The sequence below is a fragment of the Heterobasidion irregulare genome (assembly GCF_000320585.1).
Source record: "Heterobasidion irregulare TC 32-1 unplaced genomic scaffold scaffold_04, whole genome shotgun sequence".
NCBI lineage: Eukaryota > Fungi > Basidiomycota > Agaricomycetes > Russulales > Bondarzewiaceae > Heterobasidion > Heterobasidion irregulare.
Window position 1 is genome coordinate 2,927,106 of NW_009258200.1, and position 17,935 is coordinate 2,945,040.

The 17,935-nt window shown below is 49.2% G+C and overlaps 8 protein-coding genes across 8 annotated transcripts; 7 read left to right on the forward strand and 1 right to left on the reverse strand.

Moving 5' to 3' along the window:
• Nucleotides 1-788: 788 nt before the first annotated feature.
• HETIRDRAFT_458782 (uncharacterized protein) lies at nucleotides 789-1,453 on the forward strand (the record flags this gene model as incomplete). The annotated part of the gene is made up of 5 exons (XM_009547445.1): nucleotides 789-804; nucleotides 874-973; nucleotides 1,038-1,155; nucleotides 1,206-1,289; nucleotides 1,344-1,453. The coding sequence occupies 5 exons, from the start codon at nucleotides 789-791 to the stop codon at nucleotides 1,350-1,352; spliced, it is 327 nt and encodes a 108-aa protein (XP_009545740.1). The 3' UTR covers nucleotides 1,353-1,453.
• Nucleotides 1,454-2,142: 689 nt separating this feature from the next.
• HETIRDRAFT_109180 (uncharacterized protein) lies at nucleotides 2,143-2,552 on the forward strand (the record flags this gene model as incomplete). The annotated part of the gene is made up of 2 exons (XM_009547446.1): nucleotides 2,143-2,270; nucleotides 2,330-2,552. 2 exons carry the CDS (start codon nucleotides 2,143-2,145, stop codon nucleotides 2,550-2,552), a joined length of 351 nt encoding a protein of 116 aa, XP_009545741.1.
• An 828-nt stretch (nucleotides 2,553-3,380) lies between these two features.
• On the forward strand, nucleotides 3,381-4,304 carry HETIRDRAFT_409253 (uncharacterized protein; the record flags this gene model as incomplete). Its single annotated transcript, XM_009547447.1, has 3 exons — nucleotides 3,381-3,687; nucleotides 3,755-4,000; nucleotides 4,059-4,304. Coding segments are annotated over 3 exons (691 nt in total), but the record flags the coding sequence as incomplete, so codon positions are not given.
• A 143-nt stretch (nucleotides 4,305-4,447) lies between these two features.
• Nucleotides 4,448-6,573, forward strand: HETIRDRAFT_439810 (uncharacterized protein). Its single transcript, XM_009547448.1, has 10 exons — nucleotides 4,448-4,478; nucleotides 4,535-4,608; nucleotides 4,685-4,899; nucleotides 4,950-5,027; nucleotides 5,084-5,433; nucleotides 5,505-5,522; nucleotides 5,581-5,754; nucleotides 5,813-5,902; nucleotides 5,959-6,009; nucleotides 6,073-6,573. The coding sequence occupies exons 2-10, from the start codon at nucleotides 4,571-4,573 to the stop codon at nucleotides 6,400-6,402; spliced, it is 1,344 nt and encodes a 447-aa protein (XP_009545743.1). The 5' UTR covers nucleotides 4,448-4,478; nucleotides 4,535-4,570; the 3' UTR covers nucleotides 6,403-6,573.
• A 17-nt stretch (nucleotides 6,574-6,590) lies between these two features.
• On the reverse strand, nucleotides 6,591-8,353 carry HETIRDRAFT_451065 (uncharacterized protein; the record flags this gene model as incomplete). The annotated part of the gene is made up of 12 exons (XM_009547449.1): nucleotides 6,591-6,703; nucleotides 6,764-6,876; nucleotides 6,939-7,001; nucleotides 7,058-7,229; nucleotides 7,282-7,366; nucleotides 7,421-7,528; nucleotides 7,587-7,663; nucleotides 7,719-7,771; nucleotides 7,840-7,882; nucleotides 7,937-8,168; nucleotides 8,230-8,258; nucleotides 8,332-8,353. 12 exons carry the CDS (start codon nucleotides 8,351-8,353, stop codon nucleotides 6,591-6,593), a joined length of 1,110 nt encoding a protein of 369 aa, XP_009545744.1.
• A 650-nt stretch (nucleotides 8,354-9,003) lies between these two features.
• Nucleotides 9,004-11,428, forward strand: HETIRDRAFT_58302 (major facilitator superfamily; the record flags this gene model as incomplete). Its single annotated transcript, XM_009546400.1, has 18 exons — nucleotides 9,004-9,056; nucleotides 9,113-9,230; nucleotides 9,281-9,333; nucleotides 9,423-9,494; nucleotides 9,543-9,576; nucleotides 9,643-9,771; nucleotides 9,825-9,884; nucleotides 9,945-9,989; nucleotides 10,043-10,091; nucleotides 10,144-10,325; nucleotides 10,410-10,455; nucleotides 10,513-10,523; nucleotides 10,578-10,618; nucleotides 10,686-10,771; nucleotides 10,829-10,893; nucleotides 10,950-11,015; nucleotides 11,141-11,213; nucleotides 11,268-11,428. The coding sequence occupies 18 exons, from the start codon at nucleotides 9,004-9,006 to the stop codon at nucleotides 11,426-11,428; spliced, it is 1,344 nt and encodes a 447-aa protein (XP_009544695.1).
• A 786-nt stretch (nucleotides 11,429-12,214) lies between these two features.
• Nucleotides 12,215-13,757, forward strand: HETIRDRAFT_417390 (uncharacterized protein; the record flags this gene model as incomplete). The annotated part of the gene is made up of 2 exons (XM_009547450.1): nucleotides 12,215-12,514; nucleotides 12,579-13,757. The coding sequence occupies 2 exons, from the start codon at nucleotides 12,215-12,217 to the stop codon at nucleotides 13,755-13,757; spliced, it is 1,479 nt and encodes a 492-aa protein (XP_009545745.1).
• A 2,141-nt stretch (nucleotides 13,758-15,898) lies between these two features.
• HETIRDRAFT_474648 (uncharacterized protein) lies at nucleotides 15,899-17,228 on the forward strand. The gene is made up of 5 exons (XM_009547451.1): nucleotides 15,899-16,105; nucleotides 16,169-16,186; nucleotides 16,244-16,518; nucleotides 16,575-16,862; nucleotides 16,928-17,228. The coding sequence occupies exons 1-5, from the start codon at nucleotides 15,962-15,964 to the stop codon at nucleotides 16,941-16,943; spliced, it is 741 nt and encodes a 246-aa protein (XP_009545746.1). The 5' UTR covers nucleotides 15,899-15,961; the 3' UTR covers nucleotides 16,944-17,228.
• The last annotated feature ends 707 nt before the right edge of the window (nucleotides 17,229-17,935 follow it).

Consider the following 17,935-nt stretch of genomic DNA (forward strand, 5'->3'; position numbering starts at 1 on the left):
ACGCGCATCGAGCTTAAGCAGAGCAGAGCGGTGTAGACATTGTGATGAAAAGCAACACACAAAACTAGAGCTGCAGAGCTCTTTGTAGGACCAGAGCCCGTGAAGGTCATTGAGCGCTTGATGTTACCAGGACGCACCGTGATCATTCGAAGTTCGCCTCAGTTCCCCGCAACACCGATCTTGATCGATGGCAAACACAGGACAAACCCTTAGATGATATCAGGGTTCTGAACACGAACCCGTCGTAACACCAAGATGGAACGATAGTCAAGACGACAAGGCTAGTGGGAACGACGAGTTTTTGAAGAACGCAGTGTGATGATTCATACGACAGCATCAAAAGATTGATTGACATTTATAAGTGTCTACGACTGGACCTGCGGGCTAGAACGAGGCGAGAATGGTTAGGCAGTGCGCGGTCTGGATACTGATCTCTTGGATGCGGATCCAGCACACAATATTTCGATGAGGGTGAAAGCGAGTCGACTGAGCGAAACACATCGACCACACAGGATGGGGCACCGACGAAGTATAAGCCTACAGCTGATGGAGGGAATCAGGGCTTCGACAAAGGCGGCAGTTACGAGGCGAATCACGTGCATATGATGCAAAGGTACGAAAAATAGAGGATATCCGATTGGCCCAGCCGTCGCCGGAAGGAATCGGGACCCCAGATCGAGCTCATTTTTAATGAGCAAAAAGTTGTAACATCCGTCTTGCAACTGCACCACCACCCTCGCCCACTACTTTATTTCTCTTTCCTCTTCACGACCCGCTAGAACTATATCATGCCTTACTCTCCTGGTACGTTTCGGGTCTCTTTTCTGTTGCGGAGGGTGTCAGGGTTGACGCGCAGGTTTCTTAACCACGTAGGTGACGCTGCTAAGGGTGCTGGCCTTTTCAAGACGCGGTGCGCCCAATGCCATACCGTTGGTGCTGGTGAGCCTCACAAGGTTGGCCCCAACCTCCACGGGTGAGTCTCGATGCCAGCCCGGAACGCCATGATGGTCAGCGAATGTTGACGTGGCAACTCTCAGTGTCTTCGGTCGTAAGACCGGTCAAGGAGAAGGTTTCTCCTACACCGCTGCCAACGTGAACAAGGGCATCACTTGGGACGAGAACACTCTATTTGAATACCTTGAGAACCCCAAAAAGGTACGTTCATGCCTTATCGCAACGCGGCATGACCTGACTCGTGTTCATAGTACATTCCTGGTACGAAGATGGCGTTCGCTGGCCTCAAGAAGGACAAGGACCGTAATGACCTTGTTACATGGTTGAAGGAGGCTGTGCGTAGTTCTTGTCCTTTCTCTCCGCCACTGTGCTCATGCTACGTTTCGTAGACCGCATAAGGGATCTGAATCGCATTTATCCCTATCTCATCCTTTCCTATCATATACCTTCATTGGGCCTTAGTACTTGTAGACGACCCTTCTATTGATTTGGTTCTCCCAGCACTTGTCACACCTCCCAGCTCAACTGCATTATTTATCTTGCTGCAAGCTAATATATCGAGCTGCCATAGATTCATTGGCATGTTCTTTAAATATAAGATGCACATCTTAATATGGTCAGTCGACGTGAGTGACCCTTTCAATTGCGAATGCTTGCGCTGTGGGCGTGTTGACTCGATTTTTTTGTGCGAATCATGACTGCACATCATTTTTCTACATTATTCAGCCATGACATACAGGCTGTCTCCGATTCTGTATGTCTGTCAAAGTCCTTCATCAAGCCGCCATGTATGACACTGCAGTCGATGATAGAAAGACGAGTATCAGCAGCTGAATTGTAAGTCGGGCCACGCAACTTTCAGGTGTCCCTCTGCCATTGTGCGTTGAACATCTTGCACCTACATACAGATGCCACGCCATCTCATGAAGTGCTAGTCTGCTATCGAGACCAGAGGCGTCCACCCCGCCAACATTTAAATATGTGAGTTCACTGACGCCACGCCTCCTCGCATGATCATGCAGGTACCTTCAAACTCGTCAGGCCGTGTGATCCTATCGACGTGTATGAGATTTCCATGATCAACCAGACCGTGAATCATGAAGTCGTATTAACGGGAGGGAAACGAACTGAACAGTGGCGCATGTGCACGGATGACGGCCATGGTGGGTCCGGTTAAGCATCGTTGTCATGAGCACCCTCACAAGCTCTCGCTCCGTCCAAGGGGAGGGAGGACGCAACGAAAGTCTTGAAGAGGTCAATCAAGCGGATGGATGGATGAGAGAGAGCGAACTTGCGAGTCTGTGGGACACTCTCAAGTACCGCTACGCGTCTCAAATTGCTGATTCGCGATTCCTGCTCCTACGAATTATAAAAGGAAGAGGGTTGAAGGCTCGTTCAAGCGCATGAGTCGCATCACGGTCAACTGCTCAACTTACTCTTTGCGAGAACGATCGCTTCTCGAGCTGCTACGGGAAAAGACGCAACAACCTGGATCTTACCTGCGAGAGTTCTTCAATGAGATCGGCTTCATCACCAAAGCGGACATTCCACAACTATTGGGAGCTCAATGCAAGTTGCGAGACGATCCAGGGCGTTAGCGGCCGATCTGGTTCCTCTAAATTGGTTGATAAATCTGGATAGGTAAAGGGAGAGCATGATGAGGCTGGCCAGTCGATAAAGTCAGAGACATCCGATGCTAAGGACGCGCTCGAGGACGAAGACGGGGGCATGAAGAAAAGTTCGTGACTTGTTAGTCGAGGACATCTTGACATGCATTCTGTCTTGTCTGTTGGGTCCCTGCACATCTCGTTGCTGTGGGTGGCAATGCTTCAGTTGATGTGTAAAATAACGACGATCGGTCCAAATTACGCGCCGTAGGAAGACGTAGTAGTGCACTCCAGAGGCATCTTGCGCAACATCTGAGGTGGAATGAGTGGAAGAGGCTGGGAGGAGCGTGGGAAGAACAGCCCCGTCGAGTTTGCGAAAGCGACCTTGTTTCTTCTCGCTAGCAAAGCCACCCAGACTGTGACCGCGCTACGTCACGACTCTGCTGTAATTGAAGTTCGTTCTTTCATCTCAGCTATCCATGGACGACATCGCTATTGAGGATGAGAAGAAGCCATTTGATTCAGTCGTCGGAGGACATGACGAAGACACTCAGCCAGACCCAGACGAGCAAATCATGACTGAGTCGGGCAACGGGAGAGTCTGGATGGTCAAGGTGCCTTTATTTTACTTACCTCTCACTACCCATGAACGTCTATCAACTGCTGCCAGATACCGCGCCATCTCATGGAGCGCTGGTCCGCGGTTGACGCTGAGGGCGTTCCACTAGCTACCATCCGTGTATACGACAATCCTACCCCTGGCGCGCCCCAACGGATCATCGTCCAGACACCTTCCGACCCCTTGGATCCTGCGTCTCCCATGGACCAGTACGAGATGGACATGCTAAATCAGGACGTGAACAACCAGATTGTCGTCGCAGAGAGAGAGAAGGAACCACACAGCCGCGCTCGGACAACGATCATGACCGGAAAGGTCAAGCATGAGTGTAATATGCGCCCCAGACTCTCGGCAAACTACCGCAGAATGATCAAAGCGAGGACACAAGCGGCGAACACTTCGACACGGCCTATCAAACGGATCGAGGATGCCTTGCCTGGAGGGCGGGGCGGGATCATCAAGCTCAGCAGTGGTGTTGCGCCTGCTGCTGGGTTCTCAGAACATATCGTGAGTGGCATCACATCTCTCCTTAGTCTCTCTTCATCGCGTATCCTTTTTCGCTCAACTTTTGCAGAGACCAAAAATCAAACCGGCAAAGGGCCAGTACGAGCGCATGGCCCGTATGCCCCGCAACCAGCTGCTCGACTTGCTCTTTGGTCTATACAGAGAGCGAGAGCAATGGCCACTCAAAGTTCTTAGGGAGAAGACACAGCAGCCCGAAGTTTACCTTAAGGAGGTCCTGAGCGAGATTGCATTCCTTCACCGGAGCGGAGAGTTCAATGGTTCGTGGGAGTTGAAAGGAAGTTTCAAAGGTGACGGGGTAAGCATAACCATTGGCTATCTTGCTTTGAGCCGGACTGAGGGACTTGATTCTGTAGGTCAAGGGAGAGGGTGGTTCCATTACCGAACTCTACAAGAGGGAGCCGCCACCCGACATGGACATGCCCATGGCAGATGAGGACGAGGACGAAGACGACGATGACGATGACGATGATGACATGGAAGAGGTCTCGTAGCCTGTCAGTGGCATCCGCAGAGTGCCGGTACTTTCTCTCACATAGGCCTTTCGTGTATCACTACCAACCATATCTGTTTTCCTAGTCAATACCATATCATTTGCTTTCGATTTCGACCGCGATAGCCTTGAGAGCAATAATATGAATACCCTTCACAAGGGTGCCCAAGCTGTTATGTCCACGATTTTTTTCGCGTCTTAGTACTGACTCTCTCACGGTATTCCCAGAAATCACTCACATGACAGGGCAGACTCTTGTTCGAGCACGTTATCTTGTTGCAAGGTGACGTTGTACAGGCGAAGTTGGGCCGGTTTACTTATGGTAAATTATATATATAGCAGGACCATCTGATTGAGCTTTTCGTTCGAATCACGATGTCAATCGCACCTCACAAATTTAGAGTCGCAATCTGGTACGTGTCCATCGATTCTACATACTATCAACGCTGCCTCCAAGGGCGCCTTCCTTACTATAACACACTTTGGTAGCGGCGGAGGGCCCGCAGGCCTCTCCCTCGCTGCTACGATAGCACGATTCAATGACGCTACTGCCCCAGTTGCATTTGACATATATGAGGCTCAGCCTGTTATAGGGACTGTTGGAGCTGGGATCAACGTGTATCCACGCACACGCCAGATGTTAGAGCGTCTGAACCTCATGGGTAAGCTTGCAGGAGAGATCGGTGCAGAAGAAGGGCAAGAAGGTATGCCATTTCAAGTGCCTTTGGACCTTACATTTTTCTAACTTCGAAAGCCGGGAGCGCTGCCTTCGATTTTCGCAAGTCGGATCAGTTGACTGAGGGGTACAATTTTTGCAGAATGGTCGCAAGCAGTACGTCGATCTGATCAGATCCACTGTAATCTGTTCGTTATGCTCATCCACACAAGCATTACTGATCCATCGGTCTGCACTGATCACTGCTTTACAAGCCGGGTTCGAATCGTACTCTCATTACACAGTTCATACTTCGGCACGCCTTGTGTCTTACATGCGTTCCTCGGACGTAGAGACAGGATCGCCTATCACGCTTCATTTTGCTGACGGCACGACTGCCACCGCAGATGTCCTCATTGGCGCGGATGGAATCCGCTCGGCCGTACGATCAACGATGTTTGAGGGATCGTTGGCAGGACCGCGCCCTAAATGGACTGGAACTATCGTATATCGGAGTTTGATTCAACGCGAAGCGTTGGATGCAGTCTGGACAAACCACCGGGCTTCAAGATCTCTCACAATCGTGCGTGACCAGGGATGGAACTTATTTTACTTCCTTTGAAGAGAGCTACTGACCAGCCTCTAATGCCTTAGTATTGTGGTAATGATAAAGTAAGCATGCATCCTATATTCTCAATATTCTTGGCAAAAATACACAATGGTGCTCTAGCATATTGTCTGTTACCCAATCTCGCAAGGAAACTTGGTGAATTTTATTGGATATTACACCGTACCGAACGGAGAAGGAACGTCCTTCGACGACAAGTGGGTACGCGATGTGTCTGCGGAGGAAGTGCAGGCTTGTTATTCTGGATTTGAACCCGAAATTCAAGCCCTGCTCAAGGTGAATCCAAATTGCTTGCAATGACCTCATGTAATGACCGCTTTGCTCACGAGTGCAGTGCCTCGATAAAGTAGCTGCCTGGGCCGTGCATGTCATGGACGATGTTTCTAGAAGTGTAGATGGACGGGTCGCTATAATGGGCGATGCAGTACGTGACACAAGGCTCCCGCAAGATGAACTGACAAGCAGACGTGGGATAAAAAGGTTCACGCAATGGAACCACACTTTGGCGCAGGTGCAGGTCAGGCGATGGAGGTAAGTGACGGTCCGTCCTCGCCCGATATTCGCCATCTTCCAACTCTGGTTTGACGCTATCAGGATGCCTACATCATTGGCAGGCTCCTTACTCACCCTCTAACGACGCGCGAGCAGATCGCTACTGCCCTCGCGATATATGAGGACGTGCGCCTGAAGTTCACCTTGGGAATTGTATCGAACGCGAGAAAAATTGGCAAACTCTATGAATTTGGTGGAGATCACCGCCCTTCTGCAGATGGTGACGATCGCAATTGGGCGAAGATGTGGGGTGATGAAGTCTCGAGGATGTGGCAGTGGCAGCGGAATACCGATGCAGTGGATGAGGATTGGAGTCAGGCGGAAAAGCAATTGGTCGACGCCGTTCTGCATAACAAACATTCTGCGGCATGACTGTCTCTAAATCGACTCAAATTTGTCGTATTCGGTGAGGACGTTATAGTCTGCGGATCCGAGCGAACACTACGCTCGAACGTGGGCATGCAGGAATCAAGAACATCTAGTATTCATACAGAACAGTTCTAGCGGTACAGTGCATACAGCTTTCAACATCATTTAACTTATATATTCTCCCGCGTGGCTCACTCGTAGAGCTTCTCTTGATAGCCAGGCAAAATGACCGCGGTTCTGAACGTCGGGTCATACGTGTACGCACCCTTGGTGCGCTGCCATTTCTGCTTCGCAAACGTCCACGCTAGAAAGGCAAGATCAGTACGACCACATTAAGTGGTGACATAGGTCAGTGGCGGCTGACCTTCGGTGGTAGGAACAGGGTTTCCTGACTTCTCGAATACGTTTTGGGTGAACCCTTCACGCTGGAGCACTGGCGATTCGTGAGCAGTGCGGAGAAGAATATCATTGTGCGGGCTGCAATGTGGATCGTGTGACTATATTATTAAGCTCGCCGGAACATGAGGATGGCGCCTTACCGAGAAAAGTACAGCAGCCCAAGACGGTCAACATGCTGCTGGTCTTTCGGAGGGGCTGCGACGCTGAAGACGATCTTAGCGTTGTGCGATTATTGCGAGAAGCACGATGATTCATTTACCGGTGAACCGTGCTCTGGACGTAGCCGCCAGTCAAGAAAGACAATGCATCACAGGCATTGACAGTCAATGTAGCATCCTGAGGCTTGACCCATTTCCACTGGTTATGAACGGGGTCGCGAATCTGAAGGGCTGCTACGGGCTGGCGGAAGAGAAGGGTGAACGACCCGAGGTCTTCACGATGCACTGAGCCAAGGATTTTGATAAACCGATAAATGGAGCATACCGGTGTGACCGCCGCCCCAAATATTCCCGAGTTTCTGGTTCTCCTCCGGCGACATCTTACCGTACTTCATGTAGCGGAGATGATCCTGAACACGATGTGACTAGGTGAAAACCGTATAATGGTGAAGCAATCAGCTTACCTCGCTCTTTACTTCATATTGGTGTATTTTTGTGAAGTAATCCTCAGGAAGCTCGAGAGCAATGGCGAGAAGAACGTGGAGACGATCCAAGACCTCACTGTGGAGAGCCTGACGAACATACATATAAGCGATGCAAGTTCACACAGCTCGAAGATGCAAAGCTGACCCTAGCGAATTGCTCGATCTCCTCGATGTGATCCTGGATGAGTTTGGGGTGCTGATGCTTGAAAGAACCATTGAACTCTGTGTCGATTAGTTCAGATCACATCCTCGTATGCTATCATAGGGACCGACATACTTGGAATGTTATAGACCTCTACGCGATCTCTTATGCCTTCAGTGGGCTCCAAACTAGACAACGTAAAGTGTCAGAGCAATCATGCCAACGAAGTATCAGCTTCATAGGAAAGCGTACGCACAGTCGACGACCGGCAGGAACGTAGCCATTGAACTGACCCTCATCTTCACAGCCAGAGATATGGGAAATGAAAGGTAGTCTCTGGGAAATTTACGTACCTAATCCTTGGGGAACGTACTTGAGCTTCTCCTCCAAAGGTAGCTCATAGAGCTCTCTCCCTAGCGCAAACTGCCTGTTGACCGCCTCTTGAGAGATATTGAAGTTCTTCACGTAGAAGAACCCCTTTTCCCGCAGGGCCTTGATGAGAAAGGCGGCAAGATCTTTCTTGCCCTCTGGTGTATGGTACAAGGCAAGATCGAGAGTGACTAGTTCCGCCCAATCGAGATCTTCCTGCAAGCAATTCGCCGCTGATTCAACCGCGTACGAGCTAAATTGTTCAAATAAAGCGCACCTTTGTCTCTGCGACGAAGGAATACGAACCTAGTGGGTGCGGCAGTCAGCCAAGCAAGACGCGGAGTGGCCGCCACGAGCAACAAAAGTGCAACAAACTAACCAAGGGAAACGGGGGCAGGCATCACGTGCTTTAAAGAGATCTTAACTCTTCGCCGTTTACGGCAAAAGCCAAGTTGAGCGTCACCATTTGTGAATCCTCTCACTTTTATATGCATTCTGTGTCCCTGACTGCCTGGCGTTTGGCACGATTCTACTCACAAGACAGGATACACGCCTCAGTAAGCTTGAGCACATCATACAGCTTCTTAATGACACGCTCGCTGCTTGCGCCGATCCTTCCACTTTGCCGCTGCCCAACGGTCCTCTACAGGTAGTTATCGGAGCCCCTTTGTAACAACTCCACCGACGGACATAGATAGCACAGACTCATGATCCTTATATCGCCGTCACCTCATATGACTTCTGAATGGTGTGACTCCCACATATATAGTGTGATGGCAGCCAATTATGGCCAGCTGACGTGCAATGGCATGCTCACAGGTATGTTTTGCGATATATTTTTCTGCTCGATTTCCTGAATCTCTGCTTATTGATCAGGTGGATTGGCGTCGAACCTTTCTGTGCCTTCGGGTGCAAGATCTATACGTGGTGTCATTGACATGGCCTATCGCATACCACAGCAGATTCATCAACTCGTAAAAGCCGCTGCGGAGAGTACAATCATGCTCGTCCAGAGGACATCTTGCCCCCTTGGTCACTTTGCATCTTCATCATGTCCACCCCCAGATCTCCAACTAAAGCGCGGTCTTGGAGTAGTTACATCTGGTTTGTTCACACGTACCCGTCGGATGGTCCGAGGGGGTCTGATGAAAGGAGATTAGGGACTCGTGGGACAAGTCACCTGAGGAGCGCAAGTTCCTGCGAAGGCTTGATGCTGGCCTCATCACGTACGCCGCGTTGTCCTATTTCAGCAAAAACTTAGACCAACAGAATATCACGGTGAGTCTCTTCAACACCTTCATTATTAGCTTTTTATCGCCGCAAATTAGAATGCATATGTATCGGGAATGCAAGAAGAGTATGTGCTGCGTAACTTAACTTTGTCTTGATCGCACTCATTGTTGTTCCTCGCAGTCTTGGCTTGTGAGTGTCCATATCGTGGTACAATCGTATCTAACCGCTTCAACGCAGACACGGGAATGAGCTAAATTATATCACAACGGCGTGGACATGCGGTTATGTGATCGGACAAATTCCTTCCAAGTGCGGGCTTTCTTGTCTTTTGCAAACCAGTGTTGACCATGATTTTAGCCTGCTAATTACGCGAATTCGGCCGTCTCTTTGGGTGAATTTCTATCACGAAATCATTCATCAGTATCGTCCAGGAGATCTGACACAGTTCGATGACCAGATTCCCGCCATGGAACTTTTGTGGAGCATTTTAACCCTGGTCCTCGCTTCGAGCAAAAGTTTCACAACTCTTGTGGTCGTTCGCTTCTTTGTTGGACTTGCCGAATCCACATTCTACCCCGGAATGCAAGTAAGTACTCGGCTCCATGTACCCAGATATCGCAATGAGACGTGCTATGAAAGTATGTTATTGGCAGTTGGTATAAGAAAGAAGAACTAGCAAAGAGAGCCTGTATATTTCATGTGCGTTCTGCATGCCATGTATATTGTGACGGCTCGTAACTCTCACCGTCTGACTTACAGACGTCCAGTGCTGTTGGATCGATGTTCAGCGGCTTTTTGCAGGCGGTACAGGGTTGATTCTAGTTGTATTCTCATGATTCATTGACCAATCTCGGCAGGGTGCGTACAACGGGCTCAATAATGTCCACGGACTTGCAGGTTGGAGATGTTGGTGTTCGTGCACGTACTTTACTTGTTTCAGTACTGATACTACGCACAGGGCTGTTCATCATCGACGGCGTCATCACTGCTCCCATCGCCCTACTCGGGTTCATCATCATGCCTGATCTTCCTTCAACCACCAAGCCTTCCTTCTTACTCTCCAGTGAGCATCTTGAGATCTCAAAACGGCGTATGGAGGAGGCGGGAAGAAGGCGACCTTCTCATTTCACGAAAAAGAAGGTTGGCTCACAGACGGGGTTTTTTTACAACCAGCCATTTCTCTCCATTCGCGGTCTCCTGCTGATAATTTGCATATGCAATAAGGTCCTAGGATTCTTCAAGACGTGGCATCTCTGGATGCTTGTTCCTCGTGCGCCCTATGACAACCATAATAAGCGAAGTGATATCTAACTTTCGCCCCATCTAGTATATGTCCTTGTCTGTCGCCTTTTTATCTTTCAGCCTTGACATGATGAATGATACGTGACACAGTTCAATAATGGGGGTGGTGGATATACATCTATGACATTCTGGTACGCCCTTCCCAATGATTCTCATCAATATCATATTCATGACATAGAAATTCACAAGGCTCAAGAGCTTCAATACATCTGACCACACCGTCTATACCGTCGCGCAAATCAATACATATCCGTTCGGTATCTATGCAGTTCAAATAATCACGAGTGCGCCTGTCTTCACTTTTTTTTTTGAAGGTGCTGACAAGGTACTCACTCTCATAGCTCTTGCGTATGCATGGTGGAGCGATGCAGTGGGTGCCCGCTGGCCACCAATGTTGTTCGCTGGGGTCAGTTGAAGTCGTACATGTTCTTTGACTTTCATTAAAATCGTCTCATCCCTCAGACCTGGTCTATGGTGACTTACATAGTCTTAGCAGCAACGCCTCTGTATTCGCACATTGCAAGGTTCGTATATCGTAATCACGAGCCTAAATCAGGGCGTGCTAAACTTTTCCCCAGGCGCTGGGTGTTCTATTACTTCGTACGAGCTCATACGCAAAGTGGTTTTCCCAACAATTCTGATGTCATCGTCAGACACTCTGCGCTGCAGGATTGTCCGGGCTTATACTTACATGGGCGAATGAACTCACACAAGATGACAATGAAAGTAAGTCCCCTGTTCGTGCCTGACTTCCGCCTTGACTGATAGCCAGCGAATCAGAACGTGCCTTCGTAGTCGCCTCATGCAATATGTGGGCATATGTGTTCCAGGTCGGTGTAAGCATCCTACATATACAACCGCCGTTGACATCCGCTATACACAGGCTTGGCTTCCGATGTGAGGAACAATCTGATCGTCGGAACGTGTTTTTGTTAACATAGATCTCTAGAGTCATTCTTCCGCAAGTTGAACAACCGCGGTATGTATTGTAACTAGCCACTCCGATCACTTAAAAGAGTTGATTTCGAGATGATACAGGGTGTTCAAAGGCAACGTTGCAACTGCTTGCATCAATTTGAGCATGAGTTTGTTGTTTCTGTCACCCTCAAGATGACATACTAATCATCAAATGCAGTGTGTTTTGCCACAGGCACGATGTTCCTCCAACGGCGCGACGAACGGCGCTCTTCCGGGATCGGCTCCGATGAACGCAGCATCGTTGCTGAGAATGTCGAAGCAGACGATCTGGATGTAAAGAGCAAAATTTTAGAGACATAAAGGATTAGGAGAGTGGCCGATGCATGCTGTGATCATGCCTCGTGGCATTCGTTCTTCTGGGTGTACAGTAATAAATTGTCTTATTAGTCTTCGGGTGCGCATCGTCATCCTCGGTACTGAGCACTCAGCAGGCCGAGCGGACAATGTCACTGCAATGTCATCCACATAGTCGAGGCTTATAGACGAGGCCCTGGTCAGGGCGTCCTTAGAGCTTCTTAGAGGCTATAAGGCATCCAAACTCAGGAGCAATCTGCAGAGAAACCGACAAAATTGCCAAGATTGGACCAATATACTGATCGCGAATTTCGGTGCAATCGTATCGATCACACCGGGGCCGTTGGCTGTAGAGAACTTACTAATGAAAGTTAGTAAGGCAATTTACATGATCGACTGCATAAAATATTCGAACCATTGTTGTTTTCACCAGTTCTTCACCTTCGACGTCGTCCATGGATCATTTCGAACTGATATCCAATCATTTCTTGAATCTTCCTCGCCCTGATGTTGAGCTAGGGCCACCCGCTGGAGTCGTTGACACTACCACACTCGCCGCTCATGATTTCGATGTCGACACACGAACAGGGTTCATGCCCCCACAGCCGCCCTTGATCCGCTTGTCAGATCAATGGGAGGCATGGGAGCAGGCATTAGACGATGCCCAGGTGCGGAGGCTTCAGCTTGGGCGCAAGCCTGGAATAACGGAAGATGAGAGAAACCAGTCTGAATCATGGCGTGCCCACATTCGGGAGGTAAGTCCGCTACAATTCCGTCCAAGCGCCGCAGACCAGTACTCACATGCACGCTTTGGTGCAGATGCCTATTATACCGACTTCGAAATTGAATCAGTCAGAGTTGATGCTTCGTCGGGCGCACCACGTCCTTTCATGGACGATGCACTTCTACATTCACTCACTTCCCCCTTCTCCCTCCTCGGAAATCATCATCCCGGCACCGATCACAGTCCCACTTCTTCAAATATCTGCCCAACTTCAGCTACCGCCCGTGGTAACTTACTCCGATGATGTGCTTTACAACTGGGCATTCAAATCACCCCCACTCTCCGATCCGACCGACTCTACGCCTTTACCAGCACCGGCACTCGATAATCTCCGTTGTCTTACCCTTTTCACGGGGACACGGGACGAGGAAGAATTCTATCTCACCAGCGCTCGTATGGAACTTCGTGGAGTCGAGGCCCTTGACCTCATGCGTGCTACTATGGACGAGCTGTTCGTCGGCGATACCATCGCACTTCGCCGCATTACACAGTACCTTCATGCTCTGGGGCGCGTTATTGACGATCTTGCCGCACTCTTGATGACCGTGCGCGATGGTTGCAGACCTGACGTATTCTACAGCGATATCCGGCCTTGGTTCTGTGGTGCCGACTCGAGCTCTGAGCAGAGAAGGTGGATATTCGAAGGACTGGAGGACAATCCAGACCTTGTAGCTCCTACCGAACTGTCTGGCCCTAGTGCTGCGCAGAGCTCGCTCGTGCATGTACTCGATGTATTCCTTGGCGTAGACGAGTATTCCCACTCCAATTCGCTGACAGGGCATCACTTTGTGAAGCCATCGTCATCGTCATCTACCACTGCAACCTCGTCATTGGAATCGGACAAGTCTAAAATCTCGTTCCTTACGCGCATGCAAACTTACATGCCTCGACACCATCGCAATTTCTTGCGTCACCTCTCTACGGCCGCTCGCCCTCTTCGCGAAACCGTTTCCGATAGTCATGACACAGAACTTCTCGAGGCGTACAATGATGCTGTCTCTTCATTGAAGCGTTTCCGCGATGGACACATTCGTATCGTTGCCATGTACATCGTCGGTCCATCTAGAAAGGCCGCAGACGCTGAGCGTGTGGAGTCAGAAGAATTACAGGCCCCTCTGAAAGGGACCGGTGGAACAGACCTGGTCAAGTTTTTGAAGGATGTGAGGGATCGGACGGCGGCGGCTGTCATGAATCCCAAATCTGAATGTTTATGAATTATTTATCTTTGTGTTCTTGGATTTTCACCTAGGTTTATTGACGGCGCGGTGTCTGTCGTCCAAGATAAACCTATGTTGGCTTGTGTAATATTCACATCTATCAGTAGATCTCAGCGCCTTTTGGCGCAGCTATTGGTTGCATAAAATGTCTTCTCATCATCTCGGGATTTGGGCAATATGTTTGAACAAAGAATTGACAGGAGACATCATCCATTTGATAGCGTGTAGCACTACTGTAAAGCTATCCCCGAACATATGTAGCAAGACATCCTTCCTTTACCCCTTTGAAGCAGAGGCGCATACGTCAAAAGGTCTAAGTGGAGTGATGTCTTAGGGTTCAAAATGTGTCTTCGAAACGAGGAGTGTAGGCACCTGAATGACCATGTCGGCAGCCGTGGCATGCCAAGCATAGCCTTGTGATAGTATTAGAAGGAAGATTGACATGGCCACTAGCAAAAATTCCGGTGCATCAGACATTCAATTGCGTGCTTCGGCGCTGATTGGGAGAAGATTTCTATAGGAACGTGCGGTTGGAAAGATGGCCATTCGCTCGTTATGGCGTGATCTTCTTGATCAGACACAGGTCACCCAAACCCAACTGCAGTTCTATGCCGAATCATGCTATGCTTCTAATAGATCGAGAGCATTTGAGGGCGGATCATTAGCCATGTTTATTAACATGACTTTGCACGACACCCAGGGTCGGTTACCGATCAGAAGATATAGATGTCTGTCAATTGAAAAGAGTACCTTATGAACTTTTCCGATCGCCCAAAACGTCGCTGGCAGATGATGCGAGTGGTGTCGGTGTCCTCTCTCAAAATGAATACTCGCGCTATCGTGACTAAGAAGCATAATACTGTGTTGAAGCAACAGGAGTCTATGGCAGCATCGTAATGTTTGTTAGGTCATGCAAAATGGGTTCACCAACAAACAATGTCGAAAAGAGGTAGTATGGAAATGCAATCTAAACACTCACGACGAGAATTGCTCGATAAAAACACTGGATGGCACTTGGAATCATGTAGGGCGGAGTATACAATTATTAAAGCGTGGACTTGTTACGAAACGCCATGAAGAAGGCGTTCCTCCATGGGTAACGGACTGGTTGTAGGATCCGTGCTTCAGTCATCTGGAAGACCTGGATCCGGAAGGAAGACTATCCGCATGATGGCGCCAAATGCCTTTGAATGGGACGTACGAAACGTCTTCGAGCGAGTCAGTGTTTTCGTGACAGTACCTGCGTGCTAGTCAGGAGAACTGCGAGACAATGGATACGAACGCGAAAGAGGGGTTGGATTTGGCCGGTCCAAGGGCGGAACGAAACTTATTAAAGAGATACTATCAAGGATCACATATACCGAATGCAATGAGGAAACGAACGTGTGGCTCGAGGAGATAGGAGCAAATTTCATGATCCCGGTATGACTTCCGACTTGCCCACATACACCACTTTGACATGTTTCAGAGGTGGTGTAGGAGGATACGTGGCTAGTGCCCCCATCATGGCCGTTCTAAGGACGAATGCGTAACGCTGATCAGACCACAAGAATTAGGTTCACTCTCGAAGTTTTACTGAAGACCCAACACTCAATGTCCGAAACTTACAAAGGTCCTAGGCTTTGATTATCCAGAGAGCTGGCGTTCTGCGGTTCACAACAATTAAGACTGGGATATACGTTTCCGCTATGACGAGATATGAGGGAAATTGGCTTGATGCAATATTTGCTATCTGTGCGGGTAAGTCATAGGGCCAACAACAAAGTTGGCTTGGGGTAGAGAGCGCGCCACGTCAATTGTCTTTTCCGTGAAACAAGCGCCAACCCGAGTTGCCAAATTTGGTAACGAAGTAAATCTCAGCTTCGCTCTTTTTGTTTTGCACACGTACGGGCGAGCTCATACTTCTCCTTCGTTATTGTCTTCCGATCTCCTAGAAGTTATCTCCCTTGCGGTCTCTTCATATCGACGACGAACAACACAAAAAGACGGGCCGTTTCCAACACATTCTGGGCGTAGCTTTGAGACAATGTTTCTCCACTTTTGTTTGAGCTCTGGTCCGAGACAACGAAGATCTGGAGTCCCTAAAGATAGAGATTTCTGTCGCGGATATATAATCTCTGAAACAATGGCAAGTACTCACTATCATCCGAGACTAAGGTTCATCTACACAACTCAATCTTCCGAGTAGAATCGCTTCAGCTATGGCCTACTACGCGACACCCGCTGCCGCCAATTATTATACCGCCCCTGCACACACTCATAGACAAAGAGGGTTCCGTTTATGCGATCAGTGTGGAATCGTTGAGCAGCCAGCGATCAGGCAGTTTCGACTTTGCGGTGGTTGCGTACGTCTGAGACCCCCGCTCATTTCGCACTGTGAATCTGACATTGATCGGTACGCGTCTCAGATGACGACCAACTATTGCGTGAGTCATGTGTTCCAATACTACCGCTAGAATTGATCCAACGTCCCTCATTCATAGTCTACGGACTGTCAGAGACTGCACTGGCCTACACACAAAGCCATCTGCAAGCATACCATATCCCAGATCTCGGCCTCCAAACAGCAACCCATCAACGATGACTATCCAGATGAAAATCTTGCCAAACTTCTTCGAAAGTTCACTTCGATGCATACGTCGTTGTTGGGCTGGGCTGGGTTCCAGGGACTTCAGCTCAAGCATGTGCCTGCGAATGTCCGCCAGCATGCGCTCCTTGTTGAGCTCAGCTACCGACCCTCCGCAGACAAACACCGGCAGTACGGTTGTTTCTTGTTCTCGATACCTTTTTCTTCGCTGAAACGCATGTGCATAGATTCACCATTAAAGGCACACACATCGTTCCTCGAGCTTATGTGACAGGCAGCGATCCTCTTGTCGCGGCTGAGATCCAGCAGCGCGATGATAGATGCAGGCGCAGTGGTGGTATCGGGGCTGCTGTCGTGTTGATTCAGTGCGGGGGTCTCAGTCAGGTGATGCCTGTCGAAGTTGACGCTCCAAGCAAGATTACGTGGGATATCCGCGATGATTGGGAGGATGTCCTCCACCATTTCGTCGAGTCTGGTCGATCAGATTTCAAGCCAATATCGACTACTTCTAGAGGGTCAGTAAGCGTCTCGTCGCCTTCATCTATGCTTATCCTGAACTCAACTCGAACTCATCCTTCAGCGTGTATTACGGGTGATTGGCGGCCACCAATTGTCATCCTTGTTGGTTTAGACGAGACCTTCGGTACTGGACTATCGTTGGTTGACTCATCTGTCTTGTTCGATTTTTTGCCATTATCTTGCTACTCTTTTTCCCTCCTTTCATTGGGTTGGACTCTACCAAGATACCTTATCGTTTTTCCTGACGCTCTCTCCGTAGCATTCTATGTCGTTGATCACTCACTGTATTTTTATCCCTCCGGGTCTTCACCCTTCGATCTTGTAGTACTAAATAGTGACAATAATAAGGCTGCCCAACACAACAGAGCTCTCAGAAGACTGCTGAACCCGCATTGGTGGCTGCCCGGCCACGTGCGCCGTGGCCTCAAAGTTTGAAGGCCTATCTCTTGACGATCTTCTCAGAGCCTGGTTGATCTAAACAACCTTCTGTCTTATCAGTGCCTCTTCACCTATGGCAACTTCGTGTGCTCCCTTCAGCCTAAATGCTCATCACCCAAAAATCCCAACCATTTTGTCCAGAGGAGAGCCTGGTCAAGGTTGATTCAATTGTCGCTTCTCAGGGGCTTTACTGTCTCCATCCGACTTGCTCAAGTTGACTGGCCAACAGTGATAATCAGCGGTACCGAACGAACCTGCTTGGTCTCTACAGGTCTCTACACATGACTTCATCCCTATCAGCTCGCTGCCTCTTTCAACCTCCTCGTTCGGTCACACACTATTCTTCCTAGATCTATTGCTCTGCGTGTAAGGAATACTGGACCTACAGATCTTGTCCGGTCTATCGTCTCGTCTACATTGTTACAGTTGTCAATTGCTCTGCATCACGCCGGCATTATGATTGTATGCATATCATCATGACCTACTGAAACTGCGAGTCACGGTCATTTGCCTGCCTCAGATGTGCCAATGAACCTTTTGCATTCTGAGATGGTCATCAGCTTTAGATCGCAATCATTTCCGCGGAAACATATACGGAAGTAGTCGATAAGAGACTTTCTTCGTGTGTTCC